Consider the following 18,429-nt stretch of genomic DNA (forward strand, 5'->3'; position numbering starts at 1 on the left):
ACTCTTCAGAATCTACACTGCACAGACACACACAGCCTCCAAACATAATACTCAACCCAGAGTTCCAACATGATGCACAGCTGCGGCACATGCCTCTGAAACACTTTAAACACATATACATATGCTCACCTCTCTCAATGCCTTCAAAGCATTCCCCACATTTGAACTGATGATACAGTCCAATTTAGTCTACTTTATGGTATATTTGGGGGCCACATACTCTGTGTTAAAACACACTGCCTTGTCCCCACCTCCAGTGTTGGGGTGTTGTCCTATTACATCCTTGTCAGCATCAGGTCATCATCAGCAGGAGCATTTCACTGTGCCTCTGGTGTGAAAAGCTGAGAGCACCACCCCTTTTCAGACATTGTTTTCTGTTGTCTCAACTGTGCCCTAAAAAAATTCTGGGCCAAGACCTAATGTGCAGATTAGGCTTGACTATCACATCAAAGTCTGCTGGGTTGATTGTCACAAAGCCCCCGACAATGAGCAAGGTGAGCCAACCTCCATATTCCTATGCTGAAGTTCCTTCTTGGTGTCTTATGCTTACCAGTGGAAGATTGCCAACAACCCTACCCCTGCGTGGTGTCTGTCTCTAACCAAAGCCCACACTGCACCGGGAATGTCCATCATGTCATCTGACTCCACCATTGCACTTACTTCTTCTGCCATTGGGGAACTGATGCTGACTATGAAAAATACATTTTCAGGTCACCTAACGATAAGTTAACCATAAGCCACATGTTCTGGAATGACTGCTCTGTCTGTGTGTTTGACTCCCCCACAGCTCAAGGTTTTCAGGTATTCATCTGCCCTGTATGTCTCCCTGTCAAAACCTCCTGGATGGGGATAGGCCTCTGTAAATAATTCCATAACTGCGGCCCTCCGGGAGGACAACTGGCAGGAGACCCAGGAAACTGGTGTTGTTTTCTTCCCCGGAACCAAGACAGACAAAGTGTAACCTGTGTGATTCACTGCCAGAAAACAGTTGGTAACTGATGAGTATACACTGACTAGTATGTATCAAACCCCCTCTCCCCAGGTTGCCAATCCTCAGCAGTCCAATATACCACTATAACCACATTTATACAATGCCACTGTCTGACGCTGCTTCTGTTTGTTGTTACCAAATCAAGTGCACAGACTACTGGCAGTGAAGAGACAAGCAGATAAATCGTGGTTTCTGGCAACTTCTAAATGAGGACTTAGCATGAAACGAAGCAGAGGCAATGCCACCACCACTGTAACAACTAACGCTTTCAGGGATATTCAAATGGACACGTAATGTAGACCATGACACACTCTGGACTTCTCCACCTCTACAACTGTATGACTTTTTCTACAATTGGACAAACCATCACAAACCATGCACTGACACCACTTGCAGGCTTACTCTATCCTGGAAGGGGGTCCCTCTATTTATCACTCCTTCCCAAGGTTTCTTAATTTCTTTTTTCTCTCTCCTAGAGTTTTTTTGTGTGGAGTTTTTCCTTGTTTGCAGAAGGGTCAAGTGTGAAAAAGCACATTGAGACATACTGCATGTGATTTTTGGCTTTATATGAAATAAATGTTGTTGTTAATGCTGTTCAATCCCTGTACTTTTTGCAGAATATCAGTCTGTCATTGGTGTTTTGAGAGAAGTGGCTTCTTTGCTGCCCTTCTTGACACCAGGCCATTCTCCAAAAGTCTTCGCCTCACTGTGCTTGCAGATGCACTCACACCTGCTGCAGCCATTACTGAGCAAACTCTGGTGGCACCTCAATGCTGCAGCTTAATCCTCTTTAGGAGGCTGTCCTGGCACATACTGGACATATTTGGGCACCTTGAAGACTTCTTCACAACACTTGAACCTCTCTCCTCAATGTTTTTGATGATCTGATAAATGGTTGATGTATAAATGTCATGAAGAGTATACAGTGGGTTGCAAAAGTATTTTTTAGGGTCATTGTCCGGCTGGAAGGTGAACCTCCGCCCCAGTCTCAAGTCTTTTGCAAACTCCAAGACGTTTTCTTCCAAGATTGCCCTGTATTTGGCTCCATCCATCTTCCCATGAAAGTGAAGTGATTGTCACACGTGATACACAGCAGCACAGCACACAAGTGCACACAGTGAAATTTGTCCTCTGCATTTAACCCATCACCCTGAGTGAGCAGTGGGCAGCCATGACAGGCACCCGGGGAGCAGTGTGTGGGGACGGTGCTTTGCTCAGTGGCACCTCAGTGGTACCTTGGCAGATCGGGATTCGAACCAGCAACCTTCTGATTACAGGGCCGCTTCCTTAACCACTAGGCCACCACTGCCCCATCAACTCTGACCAGCTTCCCTGTCCCTGCTAAAGATAAGCACCCACAGAGCATGATGCTGCCACCACCATATTTGACAGTGGGGATGGTGTGTTCAGAGTGATGTGCGGTGTTAGTTTTCCACCACACAACTTCTTCCACATGTTTGCTGTGTCCCCCACATGGCTTGTGGCACACTGAAAATGGGACTTCTTATGGTTTTCTTTTAACAACGGCTTTCTTCTTACCACTCTTCCATAAAGGCCAACTTTGTGCAGTGCACGACTAATAGTTGTCCTATGGACAGATTCCCCCACCTGCAGCTCTTTTAGAGTCAACATGTGCCTCTTGGCTGCATTTCTGATCAGTGCTGTCCTTGTTCGGCCTGTGAGCTTAGGTGGACGGCCTTGTCTTGGTAGGTTTACAGTTGTGTCATACTCCTTCCATTTCTGAATGATCGCTTGAACAGTGCTCCGTGGGATGTTCAAGGCTTGGGAAATCTTTTAAAGCCTGCTTTAAATTTCTCAATAACTTTATCCCTGACCTGTCTGGTGTTTTCTTTTGACTTCATGGTGTTGTTGCTCCCAATATTCTCTTAAACAACCTCTGAGACGGTCACAGAGCAGCTGTATTTGTACTGACATTAGATTACACACAGTTGCACTCGATTTAGTCATTAGCACTCATTAGCACTGATAGCACACAAGCATACAGTAAATGTAGTGTTACACCTGCTCATCCTCTCCACCTGACTGTTAGCCTGTGAGTGAGGCAAATGGTGACACCCAGTCGCTAAAAAAAAAGCCCTCCACACCCTTGAGGTGAATTGAGGACCACGGTCGCAGAGGATGTCACAGAACCTGACAAAGTTTTGGAATGGATTCTCAGCAACCCAGAGGGCACTTGGGGGCAGCTCTCGTAGGCTTTTTGTGGTGGTACAGACAGTACAGGATGAAAAGCTGGCCTTTATATCCTTCTGTACAGAGGGCTACCAGTACCTCCTGGCCACCACTTAACCTGTCCTGCGAATTCATCATTAGCTAATGTGGCCCATGTCGCCCCATTCTACCACCCTTTCCCAAAAGCATTCTGGCACGTATGTTCGACCAGAAGGGCAACCCGGAAGAACCAGCTGATTCTGGCTGGTCTGAGATCCCATGTGACAGGAGTGACTGAGTGGGGCAGAAATACAAAACGGACAAGCATGTGCTGGGTCCATACAGTGGGTCATAAAAGAATTCAGACCCCCTTTGTCACTCTTTGTTGTGTAGGTTCTTTTTTTTTCTCATTAATGTACACACAGCACCCCATATTGACAAATTTTCCGGATACTTTCTGTACCCACTGTATATCAAATCATGCCTTATCATGCGCACCATGCCCCTGAATTGCCCAGATGAGTTGTTTGTTATTTGTTTAAACAGGTAGAAATGGAAGAAGAATTTCCACCATTCCTATGGAGGAAGAGGGCTGCACAGGAGCCATACTGAGAACTTCTCAAGGAGGGATCTGTGGTGGAAGCAACACGTTTCTATGCATGCTTACTTATTATTTTATTTAGTAACATACCTCTGACAGATGTGGCTCTGGCACAGGTACTTGCAACATCCCGAACTTCCAAAGCTCGCGTCCAATTTGTAAGATGTACCCTACACAGAATAAGTGAACAGCACTTTCATGAAAGGTCAATAAAACCCTCTGCCTCTAAGGTGTGAACACAATGGACATGAGACCATTTATGATCAATATGAAGTATTTTACATATACATGTTTGTCAGAACAATAGGTTCTGCATATACTGATATGTGGAAAAAAAAGAAATGTGGGGCAGAGAAAAGAATGAAAAACAGCACAATACTTAAATGACTTGCTTAAATAAACAAATACAATAACCTGCACAAATTTGACATTATACAGATTCATTGTATGCAGGCCTGTCTGCCTGGAAATTTCACTCAGCACTGAGGGTCGCTTCATAACCTGACACTGTCCCTGTCTCTCTCCCTAAAATTCAACAGGTATAGCCTTTAAAATCAGGGAGAGTAGATGTCTTGCATTATGCTGTAAAGTTATTTGAATCGTATGGACATGGTCAGTCCCTGACTGAGACACTTAACCATAAGTTGCTCCAGGGGGGACTGTCCCTGTAACTACTGATTGTAAGTCACTCTGGATAAGGGTGTCTGATAAATGCTGTAAATGAAATGTAAATGTATTCTCTCATCCTCCTCCACAGATCCCGCACATTAAGTCAAAGTAAAACTTTTGTAATTAAAACTTTTGGTGACACAAATCTGATTCAAACGCTATCTATTCCACTATCTTGTTTAGGTTTACCCAACAGGATGGGTTAGATGCTACCATACATTTTATGTAACTTAATAGTTCAATAAAAATGAATTATTAACTAATTTTATGCATCCAGTTGCACAAAAATGACCTTTTCATGTTATTTGATGATATAAAATTATGTGGACTGTGGGAAACAATCTAGCCTTTTCTGAAATGTCTCATGTCTACTGGATGCACTCCAAGAATTTAAAGTCTCCATGGACATCAAGGTTGAATTCTGTGATGTCCATGGTGTTGGATCTTTGATTCCATGCTGATCCTCAAGTCCCCATCGAGTTTGCTGGTCCCTGATTGTGGATGATGACCTTCTAGCTGCATCACCCACTGTTTCACTTTGTGTGTTGCTCGCTATTTAACTTGCTATATCACTCACTGTCGCACTCAGAGTTCTGAGTAAGATAAACAAAGATCATGCATTTTAAGACATGGGTCTTTCCCAAGTCAGGCTTTCATGTGAATCATCTTTACATGATGATTGGCTGCAAGTATTTAATTAAATTTCAGTTTGTGTTGCAATTCATGATGAACTAGTAGCTCTTTAAGAATTATTTGGGGTTCTACCCCCTAACTTGTTTCTAAAATACAAAGCATTTATTACATTAATAGCTAGACAACTAATTTTGTTGAGGTGGAAGTCTTCGGATCTCATTTCTCATAGATTAAGGAGACATTTACTTAAGTTGAAAAGATAATGTGTACTCTAAATGCTTTACTCCATACTACATATGGAGTTCTTTTTTTCTATTGTGTATTTTGTTGTCATTTTTGCATATGACAATTACAAGCTGGTTGCATTTAACTTTAGGTGCCTATTGCTGTACAAATTTTTTGGTAGGTATCCTTGATGTAGTATATTTATACATTACCTGACTAATTATTATTATTACTACTTTATTTCTCTCATGGGGGGGCTTCCCCCCTCTTAAATGTTTCATTAATGTTGAAAATGTTTACCTGCAAATTTCCTATATAATTTAATATTCATTTAAAACTAGCACATTAAATATCAGTGAGTGCTAAAATACAAAATGCCTATTATCAGGCCCCAATAATAGGTAGAAAATAGAATACAATGAGTATGAGAGCAATACTGTTTTTAGAAAATACTCTTTATTTACATCAATATACCCCAGTTTAAACCTTAGTGGAGTTAAATACAGTCATCATCTGATCATTTCTTTGTGTGTGTTCAGGCACAACTGACTGTAGAGGTCTGTTGATATTTTTGAAAAGCCAAATCGATGAATCCTGCTCTCTGGGACTCCAACCTAGCATACAACTGAGAAAGAGAAACAGATTGTTACATTGTTACAGGTGTAACATTTTGCATCATGTACAGTATATGTGACATCTGCGGCTGTATGCATTTACCTGGAGAAGTTGTATTCCTCTTGCATGTATGTGTTTACACTGCAGAGCTGACTCAGATTGTGGATGCACCAAGTGGAACAGACATACCAAATGCACAGCATCCTGCACACTATAAAACACACCAAACACAAAACAGCCTTCAAACAACACACATATGGTGAAAACATCACACGAACACAGAATTGCTTACATCAAAACCAACAGTTGGGCTATGATCATTACAATTGACTGCAATGCAAATAACTGTGATTAAAGACCTGATTGTGTAGTATATCGTACACACCTTCCATATGTGTTTTTGTTTACAGTGATGTTCGGTACTCAGCTATGTCCTCTTATGTGTGTGTGTGATATATATATATATATTTTTTTTTTTAAACCAGTGTAAAACATTATCTAGAATGAGCAAAAGGACAAACTGCACATGTTCTGTACCTAAAACTTGACAATAATGCAGTCTGTTGGAGGGAGGGACTAATGACCCTTTGCTAAGCTCCCTGAAACAGTGTGGGAAGCCTGTCAAACTTTCAGACATGCAGCTTTAAGGCCAAAGACAAAATATCACAAAAGATGAAACACCTTGTACCTTGCATCTGTTACAATAAATATAATGGGTGGCTTATTTAAAATAATGTGGCCAAAATAGTGGGGAATACCAGGATGGACTTAAATATTTTCTGCTGGATCCACATCCTTGTGCTGGAGCACTCTCAGCAGACTTGGCAGCCGTGTGCCTAGATCTGTTCATGCAAAAGAAGAGTCTCTAAAACTCCTTTACTATCATCTCCATTGTGTAGAAATGTAAGGTATGTCTCTGTCTAGGATGAATTTAGCATCTTTGTAATAATTTAAACCCCACACATCAAATATTTTAACTTAACTGTTAATTGTTTCTTCTTTTAAATATTAAATATTCATGAATAAATTGCGGTGATTAACATTCACCAGGGAGGTCAGATGCAGCTGTTGGCTATTCACTGGTGGCCACTGTGTGCATGTGTTTTACCTTCTTTTTCTGCAGATAGGGTGAACAGCAGATTTTTATTTATTCATGTATTAATAAATAACCAGCAGGACTCAGATGCTGCGAAGCACAATGCAAAGGTGCGGGATTAAAGAAAACACAAACATGCTGGTGGTAACCTCACCACCACCACTACATTGTGTTTAACTGTGGGGTGGGTGAATGCCATGGAGGCAGTAATGGCCTAGCGGGTAAGGAAGTGGATTTGTAAACGATGGGTAACAGGTTCAAATCCTAACCACCAAGGTGCTACTGAGGTCCCCTTAACCAAGGAAACTTCCCCACACACTGCTCCCCTGGGGCCTTTTATGGTTGCCCACGGCTCACTTAGGGTGACGGGACACATTTCGTAGTGTGCAAAGTGTAGTGTGCACAATGAGTTTACTTCCTGTTCATTGGGATAAGCCCACATGTATTGTGTTGGTCACATGCTGCTTTGGTCATGCAGTCACATGACCATTAAAAAGACAAAATTGTAATTATACACCCTTCTGATTAAGGGTCCATTTCATTACCTGCTAGGCCACCACTGGCAATAATACATGTTATGTATTAGTGTACTATTGACACTGGAGCCCTATTCTTTAACTACATATAGCTGTTCTGTTCTTTGTTTAAATATAAGACACTCACAGATCTCTCTGCATCATGTCTACAAGCAGTCCTTCAACTCGCCGTTTCTTCAGAAAGTACCAGCATAGGCCTCCAAAGAAACGTGTTGATCGCAAGAGATTGTACTTCCCCTGTCCGTCCACATCCTCATATGTCAACTCAGTCACCTGGAAAGGAACATAATTAATATTATACCCACGCCACATTTTTTTTGACTGCCAACAAGGGATTGCCAAATGGACACAAATCCTGCATGTTTTTGGGTTTACCCTAATTTAACAAACCTGATTCAACCTCTCTTCTGGTTACCACCCCACCCACACAGCTCACCTTTTTATACAATGCAGAGTCAGGCTCAAACTGTACCAAGCAAAGCCTCAGGATATCCTCATGTCGGTCTTCCTTAAATAACAACTGAGAATAGTATGTAGAGAGGTTACAGTAAGTAAGAATGCAGTAAGTAAGAGAGAGAGAGACACATACATACAGAACACACCTTTAGATTCTCCTCTTCAAAGATAGGTGAAGCCTTGACCTTGCGGCCAGGTTTGGGAAAGTAAATCTGCAGAATCCGGTCCCTCTCCTCCCAAGATGCCTTCCTCAACTGACCTGATTGTTCACGAACAACCATAAATCGCTCCTGGGGAAGAACAGTGAGGCAAAAAACAAATAAGGACAACTTATTTGCATATTACACAGAACTGCAGAGGTACACACAGAGAGAGAGACCTACCCTGAGTGGGACATTAAGTGTGATGTCGGTGAAAACATATTTGGAAGAATTAATGCCTTCCAGGATAGGGTCCTCGGACAGGATGTCATTTATGGGCATACGCTCAGGCAAAACTGGTGGCATCTGTAACAACTTCTGAGCCTGCAGTTGAGCCAGTTCTACAGCCTAAACACACACACTTAATATGAAGTCTTAATAGTAGAAGTAATATCTTTACATTTCTTTAACACAGAAAGACTATTCCAATGCTAATTTATAATGAACTGCAAATATAGGCATGAAATGTTGAAAAATATAAAATCTAATATAATAATATAAAGAATAACACAAACATACAGTAGAGAACAATAGTGAACAGTGCAAGCATTTCTGTCCTTAAAATCTTTCATCACAGGCTACTAAAATTATAATGAGAAAGAGTTATTTACTCTTTTGTTTGACCAATATCAAAACACTGAATTACAAAATTTCAAATATACAAAATTTGAAAAACAAATCCACTGGTAGAGACGTGCTGAGTGACCATTTTCTGTAACTTTACAGAAAGTTCTTTAAATGTGTGCACTACACAAAGGAAGGAGAGCGAGCCCTGCAAAATTCACAGACAGAGTTCCTGTGATCAATTCAACAACTAAAAGGACCCTTTTGTCCCCAGTGGTCAGATTAAACACAATTTCATTTTGTGCACCATGTGCCGTGCATCACAATGGCAATTACTTCACTTTCACAACTTGTGATTGGGAACTGCCATTTGCAGAAAACTCCCAAGTCTGGCTGTCCGGATTTATGCCTGTAATATTGTGATAAGCACAGTGAGCATCATGAGGGATAATGGACAGATTCATTATCTGTGGCATTTCCCCCTCACTTTCAATATTACTTGGTGTGCTACTGGTAATTTGGTTTCTTCTGGCCTACACTAGCAGTAATTTTCTTTTAGCATACATTAAGTTCATGCATTCACATTTACGTCATTTATCAGACACCCTTATCCAGTGCAACTTATAAATCAGCAGTTATGGGAACAGTTGCCCTCTGGGTTCATCTTCTGGTGCATAGGCAAGTGTTACCTACTGGGCTGCTGCTAATAACATCCATTAAAAATGCACAAATGGGTCTTCAAGTCTCTGTTTATACATTTTTGATCTGTGTGTCTTTAGCTTGCGGAATACAGACGAGAACCAACACTGAAGCATCAGACTAACCTGAGACGTAAACACATGACTGAATGTGAGAGGACATAATGGCAGTTTTAAATAATAAGAGAGAAATACATGACAGATATGATATGAGGGCACCTTTTCTAGTTGTCCATCAGTCATCAACTTGTAATTGGGCGGTGTCAGCTCCTGTGGAACTGGATGGAACACTTTCTGCAGGTTCAGACCTGATATGCGAGTCAAGAGATCCTGCACCTCTGCATCCGCAAACTCGACGTTCCGAACCTTCTTTTCACCTGAGGAGCACAAATCACAAAGAGGGACAGTAACTTAAGCTTGTATTCGCCTGCGTATCACTAAACAGTACGCAACAAATTATGAGATAGTACAGGGAGACTGGCAGAACTTGTAAAACATATCTGCGTTTCACGTAGGCTCTCGGGAAATCCTGCTGCCAGGAATTCAGCGGTCACCGACTGCAAGGTCAGCGAAAGGTCAGGATGCTGTTTAAGCAGAAATAATTACAACTCACCGCTGTCCAGTGCCCCGGTACATAACGCTCTTTCACCTCCAGCAATAAACAATCCTAAACCACGAATTCTCTTGACAGGCGAGTAGCTCCTTAAAACGCACCGCCACCAGCAGATTGCCGCCATGTTCCCAGTAACGTTAACTGCGTCAGCGTTCACGCTTCTTCGTTCTTCTTTCTTTTAAACACGCAGTCTACAGCCTTACTGGCGTTTGCTGCCACCTCCTGGGCTCATGGGTCTCCAGTAGTGCAGCAACTTCTGGGGGTCACCAGATCATAGTGAAATATGTAAATTTAATAAAATAACAATTTTGTATTGAGGAAATAGATTTTAAGTTGCGAATGCACGTGTTTTTCTGCTGAAAGCAACAGCACCTGATTCTCAAATTCATAAATCGACTCCCAAGTCGATTCAAATAAAACGGAAATAATAGTTTGTGTCTGTTGTTTTCTAGACCATGACACTTAATACATCCTGGACTTCTCCAACCCTACAACCGTAGGACTTATTATTATATCATATCCAACCCTGCACTGACACCGTTTGCAGGCTCACTCTACCCTGGAAGGGGGTCCCTCTCTGTATCACTCCTTCCCAAGGTTTCTTCCTTTCTTTTTTTCTCTCTCCTAGAGTTTTTTTTGTGTGGAGTTTTTCCTTGTGTGCAGAAGGGTCAAGTGTGGGGGGTGTCAACTGTAGGGCCTGTCAAAGCCCATTGAGACATACTGTATGTGATTTTGGGCTATATAAGAAATAAATGTTGTTGTTGTTGTTGTTTTTTGACGCTATTTGAATTGGTTTCTGATGGGGCTAAATATGTGCGGAATTTTTTTGAATGTCATAATACACAAGATGTTTGCCAATGAAACTCTCAATTAGTGAGCTGCTCCAGCCAACCGCCTGACCTGAATTCTATAGGAAATCCATAGAAAGAACTGAGTTTATAGAAGGGTGCTGAAGACTGATTGTGTGGAAGAATGGGCCAAAAGGCATCAATAATATTTTCCTGTCATTCCATTTTATTACACAGCTTGGTTTAGAAATATATTCAATCAAAAAAATTGGTTACTTATTTTACATGCTGTACATTTATAAATAAATCAATTTATTTATAATAAAATAAATCAATGGCACATAATATTCCTTTAAAATTCCTTTTGCCATCAGAAATTACCCAAATTACAGCCCTTTTTGTACTGTAGAACATGCAGGGTCCAGCATATGTCAAGAGAAAGAGAACATATTTCTTGAGGAAGGGGAACCTTCTCTGAACAGGAAACAAGCTGCAGTACCAGGCAGCACAAATAAAAAATAAAACCAGACATAGACAGTAAAACAAGACACCAGGGGTATTTCAGAAAGCAGGGTTGATAAATTGTGGGTTTAAACACAATAGATGCCGTTTCTGCCATCTACTGCCAAAAATTATATAAAAAAAATTAACAGAGCACTTTCCTGTATAGAAATGACATGTTGTGACAATGGTATATATGGTACATACTCTACATCAGATTTCTTTACACTAATCAGAGCTTTTTTACACGAATGGTAAGAATTCATATTCATTACAGGATTCACTACCTTGTCAGCTGCCACTGTGAGGGAAGATGTAGAGCAGCTTGCTCAGAATTTCTAAAAGACTTACTGAAAATCTAGAAAAAAATAATTGTTTCTGAATATAAATAGAAACATCTATTTCTGAATTGAAAATTACAGAGGCACAGTTTCATTGGTATTCTGACTGTTAATGCAATGAAAGTAAGTGCACTACCTACCTGCTCCCTGTGAAGCAGCTCTGCAATATCTAACTGGAGCCAGAAATATTGGAACATCAGTTAAAGGTGGGCAGCTACAAGAAATAAAGATTTCATGAAATTATATTGATTTTTCCTTTTTTGACACTGGTTGCTCAAATAGAAATTACCACAACATATTGTGTTGGTCTTTTGGTCACATTTTGTTATGTTACAGCCTTATTCCAAGTAGAATTAATTTTTTAACTCTACACACGACACCCTATAATGACTAAATGAAATTAGTGTGCTTGAAACAAAACTAAAAATTATTAAAAATGTATTCACAGCCTCAGCTAAATAATGTTTGAAGCACCTTCAGTACCAATTACAGCCTCAACTCTTTTTGAGTGTTCAAAAACATGACACAAATTTTTTTCAGAGCTTAAGTTTTATCACGTTGGATGGGAGTGGTGCACATCCATTTTTAGACCTTTCCAGAGATGTTCTTTTATACCGTTGGTAGATGAACCTTCACACTACTTCCTGGTCTAGAGCACTGTGGAGCAGGTGAGACTGTCAAAGTCAATTGAGACATACTGTATATGACTTTGGGCTAAATAAAAAAAAAAAAAAAAATGTTGTCATTATCATCAAGGATATTTCTCTATATTGTTGCATTTATGTTTTAAAAACTCTGACTAGTCTCATATTTCCAGAAAAAAAGGGATTACTTTTGACTGATGCTTTAAAGTATCATGGCATCTTTCACTTTGTAATTATGGGATATTGCGTATAGACTTTTGAGTGGAAAAAATGGAAACAAGGATGTAACATCACAAACTGTGGGGGGTGGGGGAGTCACAGTGAATACTGTTCAGATTTAACTGAACTGAATGGGTACTCACCATCAATGGATTTTCCTTTAAAGGCATATTTAAAGAAGACAATGTCAAGTATCATTCCTGGCATTCTGAAAACATGTCTCATGCTAGCTGAACTATCTTTTTACTCATGGATTGTCCACCATAACCCCAAGCTTATCCACACATATACTTCAGAAAATGAGAAGCACTATAAAAGAAATTTTAATGATTCATGCCATTATTAAAATGTCAGACAACAGCACAGATTGAGTCCTGGAGTCAGGCAGTGAAACAGAGTACAGATCACACTTTTAAACCTGTTTGACCCCTTCATAATAACAATATAACAACTGAATATATACAATATAACAAAATGAATGCATGTTTTATGTATGGTGAAACATTCAATTTCCTGAGATTGAGCAATTAAAACCATTCCACGAAATTACTTATTACAAATTTCAGCCTTGACATTTTTTTTTTTTTTTTAAAGACTGATTTTTTAAATGCTTCCCTTTATGTCTTATAGCTCATCAGTGGCACAACGTTTAAAAAAAAAAAAAAAAAAAAAAAGCAGACATGCCCACCCTCACAATTTGGGGATGGGTTTTGCTGCTACGGCAATGCTCTCGATAGAGCACTCATCGGACCCACGCTGAATGCGGAAGTAGCCATCCTCCCCCCAGCCCGTTCCCCAGCTGTTCTTCACAATCCAATACTTCTGCCCAGTCATATGACAATGGCCATAACCCACCAACAGCACTGCATGGTTAGTCAGCTCAAAGGGGTTGAAATCACTTGTCAGGCCAGTGTGCTGATAAATTCCTCCCTTGTAGTGCATGAAGTCTGGATATACCTGGAAGAGGAATTGGAACAGTGTTAATCCTGTTTTCTGGATTTTCTTCATTATTATGGTCTGATTTAGGGCTGCAACAACGAATCGATTGAATCGATAAAAAAAATCGATTACTAAAAGAGTTGGCAACGAATTTCCTAATCGATTCGTTATGTCGCGCGACGCGGAGACGTTTGATTATTAAAAAAAAAAAATTATTTGAGTGCGGAGTGAACACTTTCGGTCTCTCTCACGCACAGATGCTAGCAGAGTTTGGCGCCTCATAGACAGTGCGGAACAAAAAAAAAAAACAAAACAAAAAAAAAACAAGCGGAGGTAGTGGACAGATACATGGCGGAGGTAGAGAAATCTGCGCGAAAATATGCAAAAGCGACATGGCACGGCACGGGAGCACCACGGCAATGGTCCAGAACCTGAAACGCAAACATGTTGGAGTGTTTGAGGAGGAAGAAGGGAGTTCAGCAGCAGGGTAAGTCGCTACAGAATCCTACTTTTGTTCCGTTTTGAAGTGAGGAACGTAATGTCCCTGGTGCTGGTGTTTAACTCGCCGCAGAGGAGAACTAGATGGGGACTTACAGCGCCACCTACAGGTGTGGAGGGGGGATGAAACAGCATTCGGACTCTGCGTCTCCGCGTGGACGACTCGCCTATTGTGTCCCTGAGCAAGACACTTAACCCTAAGTTGCTCCAGGGGGACTGTCCCTGTACCTACTGATTGTAAGTCGCTCTGGATAAGGGCGTCTGATAAATGCTGTAAATGTAAATGTTTACCCGTCATCCAGCATGACAAGTTAGCGTTAGCTCGTTAATAACAGTAGTAAAGCAGGGCTGCTATAGTTACTTTGCATTAAAAGACTAAAGGCATGTTTTTATTCACTAGCCTTTTTTTGGACCCTTCATTTTTCCATCTGTTATGTATAGCTACACTGCAAAAAAAGCTTTTCTTACCTAGTAATTTTGTCTCGTTTCCAGTCCAAATATCTAAAAAATCTTAAATCAAGATTACTAGACAAGAAAAAATGGTATGAGAAAATTAAGTGATGCTTAAAACTTCTGTTTGAGATTATATCTCATTAAGATTAGTTTTCTTACCCCATTGGCAGATAATTTAGCTTGTTTTAAACAATCACTTAATTCTGAGATGTTTTATCAGAAAACAAGACATCATTTCTTATGCTATTTCATGTGTCTAGTAAATGTATCTTGATTTAAGATTTTTTAGAGATTTGGACTGAAATCAGGACAAAAAGCATTTTGTTGCAGTGTGTGTGTGTGTGTCAGTGTGAGAGTTTGTGAGTGTGTGCATCTGCGAGTGTGTGCATCTGCAGTGTAGTGTGGAGAACAAGTTATGACATTCAAACAAATCCTGTTAAATTTTCTGATTTGTATTGTTCTTTATTTTTTTTTTTATAAATTATCGTTCTGGCAGCTCAGGTGGCACTATTTTTTTTTTTTTTTTTTAAAGTCTATATTTGGCAGATGTAAAGCATACATGTGTATGTTTTTGTGTTAGTCCATTTTTATTATAACAGCTCAAGGAGCAACATGTTTGTGCACTTTCTAAAGATTTTTGTTCTGTTTTTGAATAAAGGGTTGGAAATGAATGCTTTTCTTGTTTTTTTTAAAAATACGATTCTATGATTAATAAAAAAAAAAAAAAATCGACAGATTAATCGATTATTAAAATAATCGTTAGTTGCAGCCCTAGTCTGATTTAAAATCTGATCTTTCTTACCTCAAAGGCCACAGCCATGGGGCCATCCTTCACAAGCTCCAGCATCATTACTGCCTCATTGCAATTACCATAGAAACCACCAACATAATGGTAGTCAGAGGTGAAGTGTCGCATGCATTTATCAGGGATGTTGCATGGAGAGTCAGTGCCAGTATAGGGAAAACACTCTTCCTCCACAACACCATAATCCTGGACATATTTCCCAATGAGGTATGGAAAACCTCCATCACAGCCTGAATAGAGTTAAAAAAAGATAGAGAAAGAAACTTTAAGTGCCATGAAAATGTTATAAGTAGCTTATATTTACTTACAAAAGCCTGTTCTGGGCTCTGTGTTTGTGTATGTTTTTACCTTGTGAGTACTGTGAGCAGGACACCACCTGCTGCATACTAAAGATGGGCTGTTCTGTGTTGTTTGTCATGATCCTGATGCGAGCTTCCAGCATCCCCATAGAGGCAAAGGTGTAACAGCTGCCACAGGAGCCTAACATGCAAACATGGGCACATAAACACACATTTAAACACATTAGTTATGAAAATGTTCTGATGTAGTAGAGTCATATTTATGTAATGTAATGTTTCTTTCTTGCTTCTACATTGGGAACTTACATAAACATCCCCTCTAGCATCAGGTAAGACACTTATAAACATGACAACCAATTACTCAATCATGTACCAGAGTAAGACTAATAATGCAGAGTTGATCCAGGGTCACCTGTAACAAAGTCACTCAAAATTTTTATTTAATAACTGCTATTTATGGGGGACAAGTAGAAAAATCTTGGAGCTGCATTCTGGATCAGCTGAAGAGGTTGTATAGTCTTCAGCGGAAACCCAGTCAATGGACCGCTGCAGTAGTTGAGTTTAGACTCCCACCACACACCTTTCCACTGTGGGGGATGGTAGAATTAGCCAGATAAAGTAAAAAGGTGTTGACTGTTGAATTTTACCTTGGTTGCGAACAGGGCTCACATAGTTGATTCCTCCCACATTTCTCCAGTCCCAATTTTCAGGAAGGCCCGCTGCCAATTTTTCCAGTTCCTCACTTATAGCGGCAGGGTATACATGTCTGCATGGGTTCACAGAGACAGTACACAGAATGTTTACACAGCCTCACAGAGCACATGCATGTGAGCAGCACCATTCTTTTGTGAACAATGGACCAGTGGTGTATAAGGAAAAGCTTAACTTTCTGGATACAAGTCAACTTCCTTAGCTGCTGAACTGAACTGTATGGTACGAGTAGTATATCTGATGTCATCCCTGCTGCTCTCAATAGGAGCTGGTGCACACACAGAGTATACAGTAGAATTTGTTTAAGAACCATTTTTGAGAGAGAATACCTTGGAATAGTTGATCTAGTCCCTCCTGTTCTTTGCAGTAGTTGGTGGAATGTGTAGAGTTGGTGCTCACTGTAGGTGGAAGCCTTCCAATAGTTCTGTGCTGCATTGATGGCATTCACAAAATCCTCGCTGGGCTTATACACCTGCTGCAAAAACCTAGATGCAGACAAAGAAATGTTATTTGCTTTCCTTAAAATGACTTTTACACACACACACACAAACACCAAACTCACAGTGCGTCCTTTAGACTGTCCGAGTGACTGAAATGTTTGCGTGGAGAAACAGGATTCAGCTTCTTCCCAATGAAACAAGCCCAGTTGTTGCCCAAGACATCATGTACCCAGCCAGGCAATGTCTGGTCACAGTAACTGGTCACTTCAGGGCCATTTTGGGTGTACTGCAGCATAGCAGGTAGACAGAGAGACAAATACAACTTAAATTTCTATGTATTGACCATTACAGAATTTAGCAGACATCATTTAGCATTTATCCACAGCAACAATCAGTAGTTAGAGATACAGTCCCCCTGGATGGTAGTAAGTGGAATTTAAACCTGTGACTGTCTGGTTCATATGGGGTGTGTACACTTTCCACTAGGCTATCATCACCCCTGCTCTCAAAAATCATGCCAAAGCTTATGAACACCAATTATCTTACCTGAAAATGTCCATATTCAACCTCATTTACTACACGTCCTTTTAACATAAACATTTGTGGTGTTATTCATAGTGTGTTACCCATTGGGCTTCTACCAGCCCCACTCTCAAAAATCATGAGATGCATGATTTCAGTGGGCCAGAGCTTTGAAACCCTGGTTTTCCTGCCAAGAATTAACTAGATTATAAACTAATGTGCATATGAATAAAAAGGGCTGGGCCAGAATATAAAACAATGTATACTATATAAAATAATTAAATGTTGAGTGGACACAGAGATCACGTTCATATTCAGATTTAAGACGTTCTTTATTTCTTATGATGTTCATTTCAGATTTCATGACTAAGCATCCCCCTACAGGCCAAATATGGATATTGCAGCCTGCTGAGCAGCCTTTAAGGCGAAACGGGTAATTTGAAAAATCGTCGCCTCCTAATGACTCTGTGATCACCATGATTGTTTCAATTAAAATCATATTCGTGTTTCAGGAGAAGTTACATCAAGGGTTGCAATGCATTACAAAAAAAGAAAAAGAGAAACTAATTGAGGAAATGATTAACAGTCACTCCGCATGTTGATCACAAAGCAGCTGATCATAAGACATCGTAAATCGAAAGTAAAGGGCCGAGTATGGCAACTCGCCTTGAAAAAGCCAAACCATTTGTAACCGGACAGAACTACTTCGAAACCCTGGTTGTAGATCAGTGTGAAGAATCCGGAGTTCCCAATGTCATCCGCGGCGAGCGACAGTTTCTCCAGGGTTACAGTCACGGTTTTCACTGTAGGGCCTATTAAAAATAATAGTAAACAAACGATTATAATCGCTGTGACGCGTGACATCCAATGTTGCATGAATTTAAAAGCTTATCATGCAACATGCAACGGTTACGTTCTGAGTGACTCCAGCAACTGCTGCGGTGCCCTGGACACTCACCCATGAAAGAACAGTTGATACTGCGGTCCTTTCCCCCTTCAGATACCTGAAAGAGCCAGGTTCCCACCAGCTCCTCGTAAGAACAATTCGCTGGAGTGTCGCATTTTGCGTCCTGTGCCAGCAGCACTAACAAGCACAGGAGGAACCGCACCATCCCGTTCTTACTGTTCCTTAACACCGACTATGGCACTGGGGAATACACAGTGCAGCGGAATAAGCGCAAGGTCGAAACTGAACTATCCCTC

General features: G+C 40.5%; 2 protein-coding genes across 2 annotated transcripts; both read right to left on the reverse strand.

The window, feature by feature from the left end:
- Positions 1-5,722: 5,722 nt before the first annotated feature.
- Positions 5,723-10,254, reverse strand: mrps22 (mitochondrial ribosomal protein S22). Its single transcript, XM_028962045.1, has 8 exons — positions 10,067-10,254; positions 9,673-9,830; positions 8,375-8,539; positions 8,138-8,281; positions 7,972-8,055; positions 7,663-7,808; positions 6,006-6,114; positions 5,723-5,913 (listed from the first exon to the last, which is right to left on the reverse strand). Exons 1-8 carry the CDS (start codon positions 10,188-10,190, stop codon positions 5,824-5,826), a joined length of 1,020 nt encoding a protein of 339 aa, XP_028817878.1. The 5' UTR covers positions 10,191-10,254; the 3' UTR covers positions 5,723-5,823.
- Positions 10,255-13,220: 2,966 nt separating this feature from the next.
- Positions 13,221-18,429, reverse strand: ctsc (cathepsin C). Its single transcript, XM_028962361.1, has 8 exons — positions 18,185-18,429; positions 17,893-18,038; positions 16,827-16,990; positions 16,594-16,749; positions 16,201-16,319; positions 15,603-15,734; positions 15,252-15,484; positions 13,221-13,516 (listed from the first exon to the last, which is right to left on the reverse strand). The coding sequence occupies exons 1-8, from the start codon at positions 18,336-18,338 to the stop codon at positions 13,250-13,252; spliced, it is 1,371 nt and encodes a 456-aa protein (XP_028818194.1). The 5' UTR covers positions 18,339-18,429; the 3' UTR covers positions 13,221-13,249.

Source organism: Denticeps clupeoides, chromosome 19 (assembly GCF_900700375.1).
Source record: "Denticeps clupeoides chromosome 19, fDenClu1.1, whole genome shotgun sequence".
NCBI lineage: Eukaryota > Metazoa > Chordata > Actinopteri > Clupeiformes > Denticipitidae > Denticeps > Denticeps clupeoides.

Coding starts and splice junctions, on each gene's coding strand:
- mrps22 (XM_028962045.1), bottom strand. CDS start 10,190: ATGGCGGCAATCTGCTGGTGGCGGTGCGTTTTAAGGAGCTACTCGCCT. Junction 8,282..8,374: donor CACTTAATGTCCCACTCAGG/GTAGGTCTCTCT, acceptor GTTCTTCCCCAG/GAGCGATTTATGGTTGTTCG. Junction 6,115..7,662: donor GACATGATGCAGAGAGATCT/GTGAGTGTCTTA, acceptor TGTGTTTTATAG/TGTGCAGGATGCTGTGCATT.
- ctsc (XM_028962361.1), bottom strand. CDS start 18,338: ATGGTGCGGTTCCTCCTGTGCTTGTTAGTGCTGCTGGCACAGGACGCA. Junction 18,039..18,184: donor TATCAACTGTTCTTTCATGG/GTGAGTGTCCAG, acceptor TATTTTTAATAG/GCCCTACAGTGAAAACCGTG. Junction 15,485..15,602: donor CTGCTCACAGTACTCACAAG/GTAAAAACATAC, acceptor AACTCTATTCAG/GCTGTGATGGAGGTTTTCCA.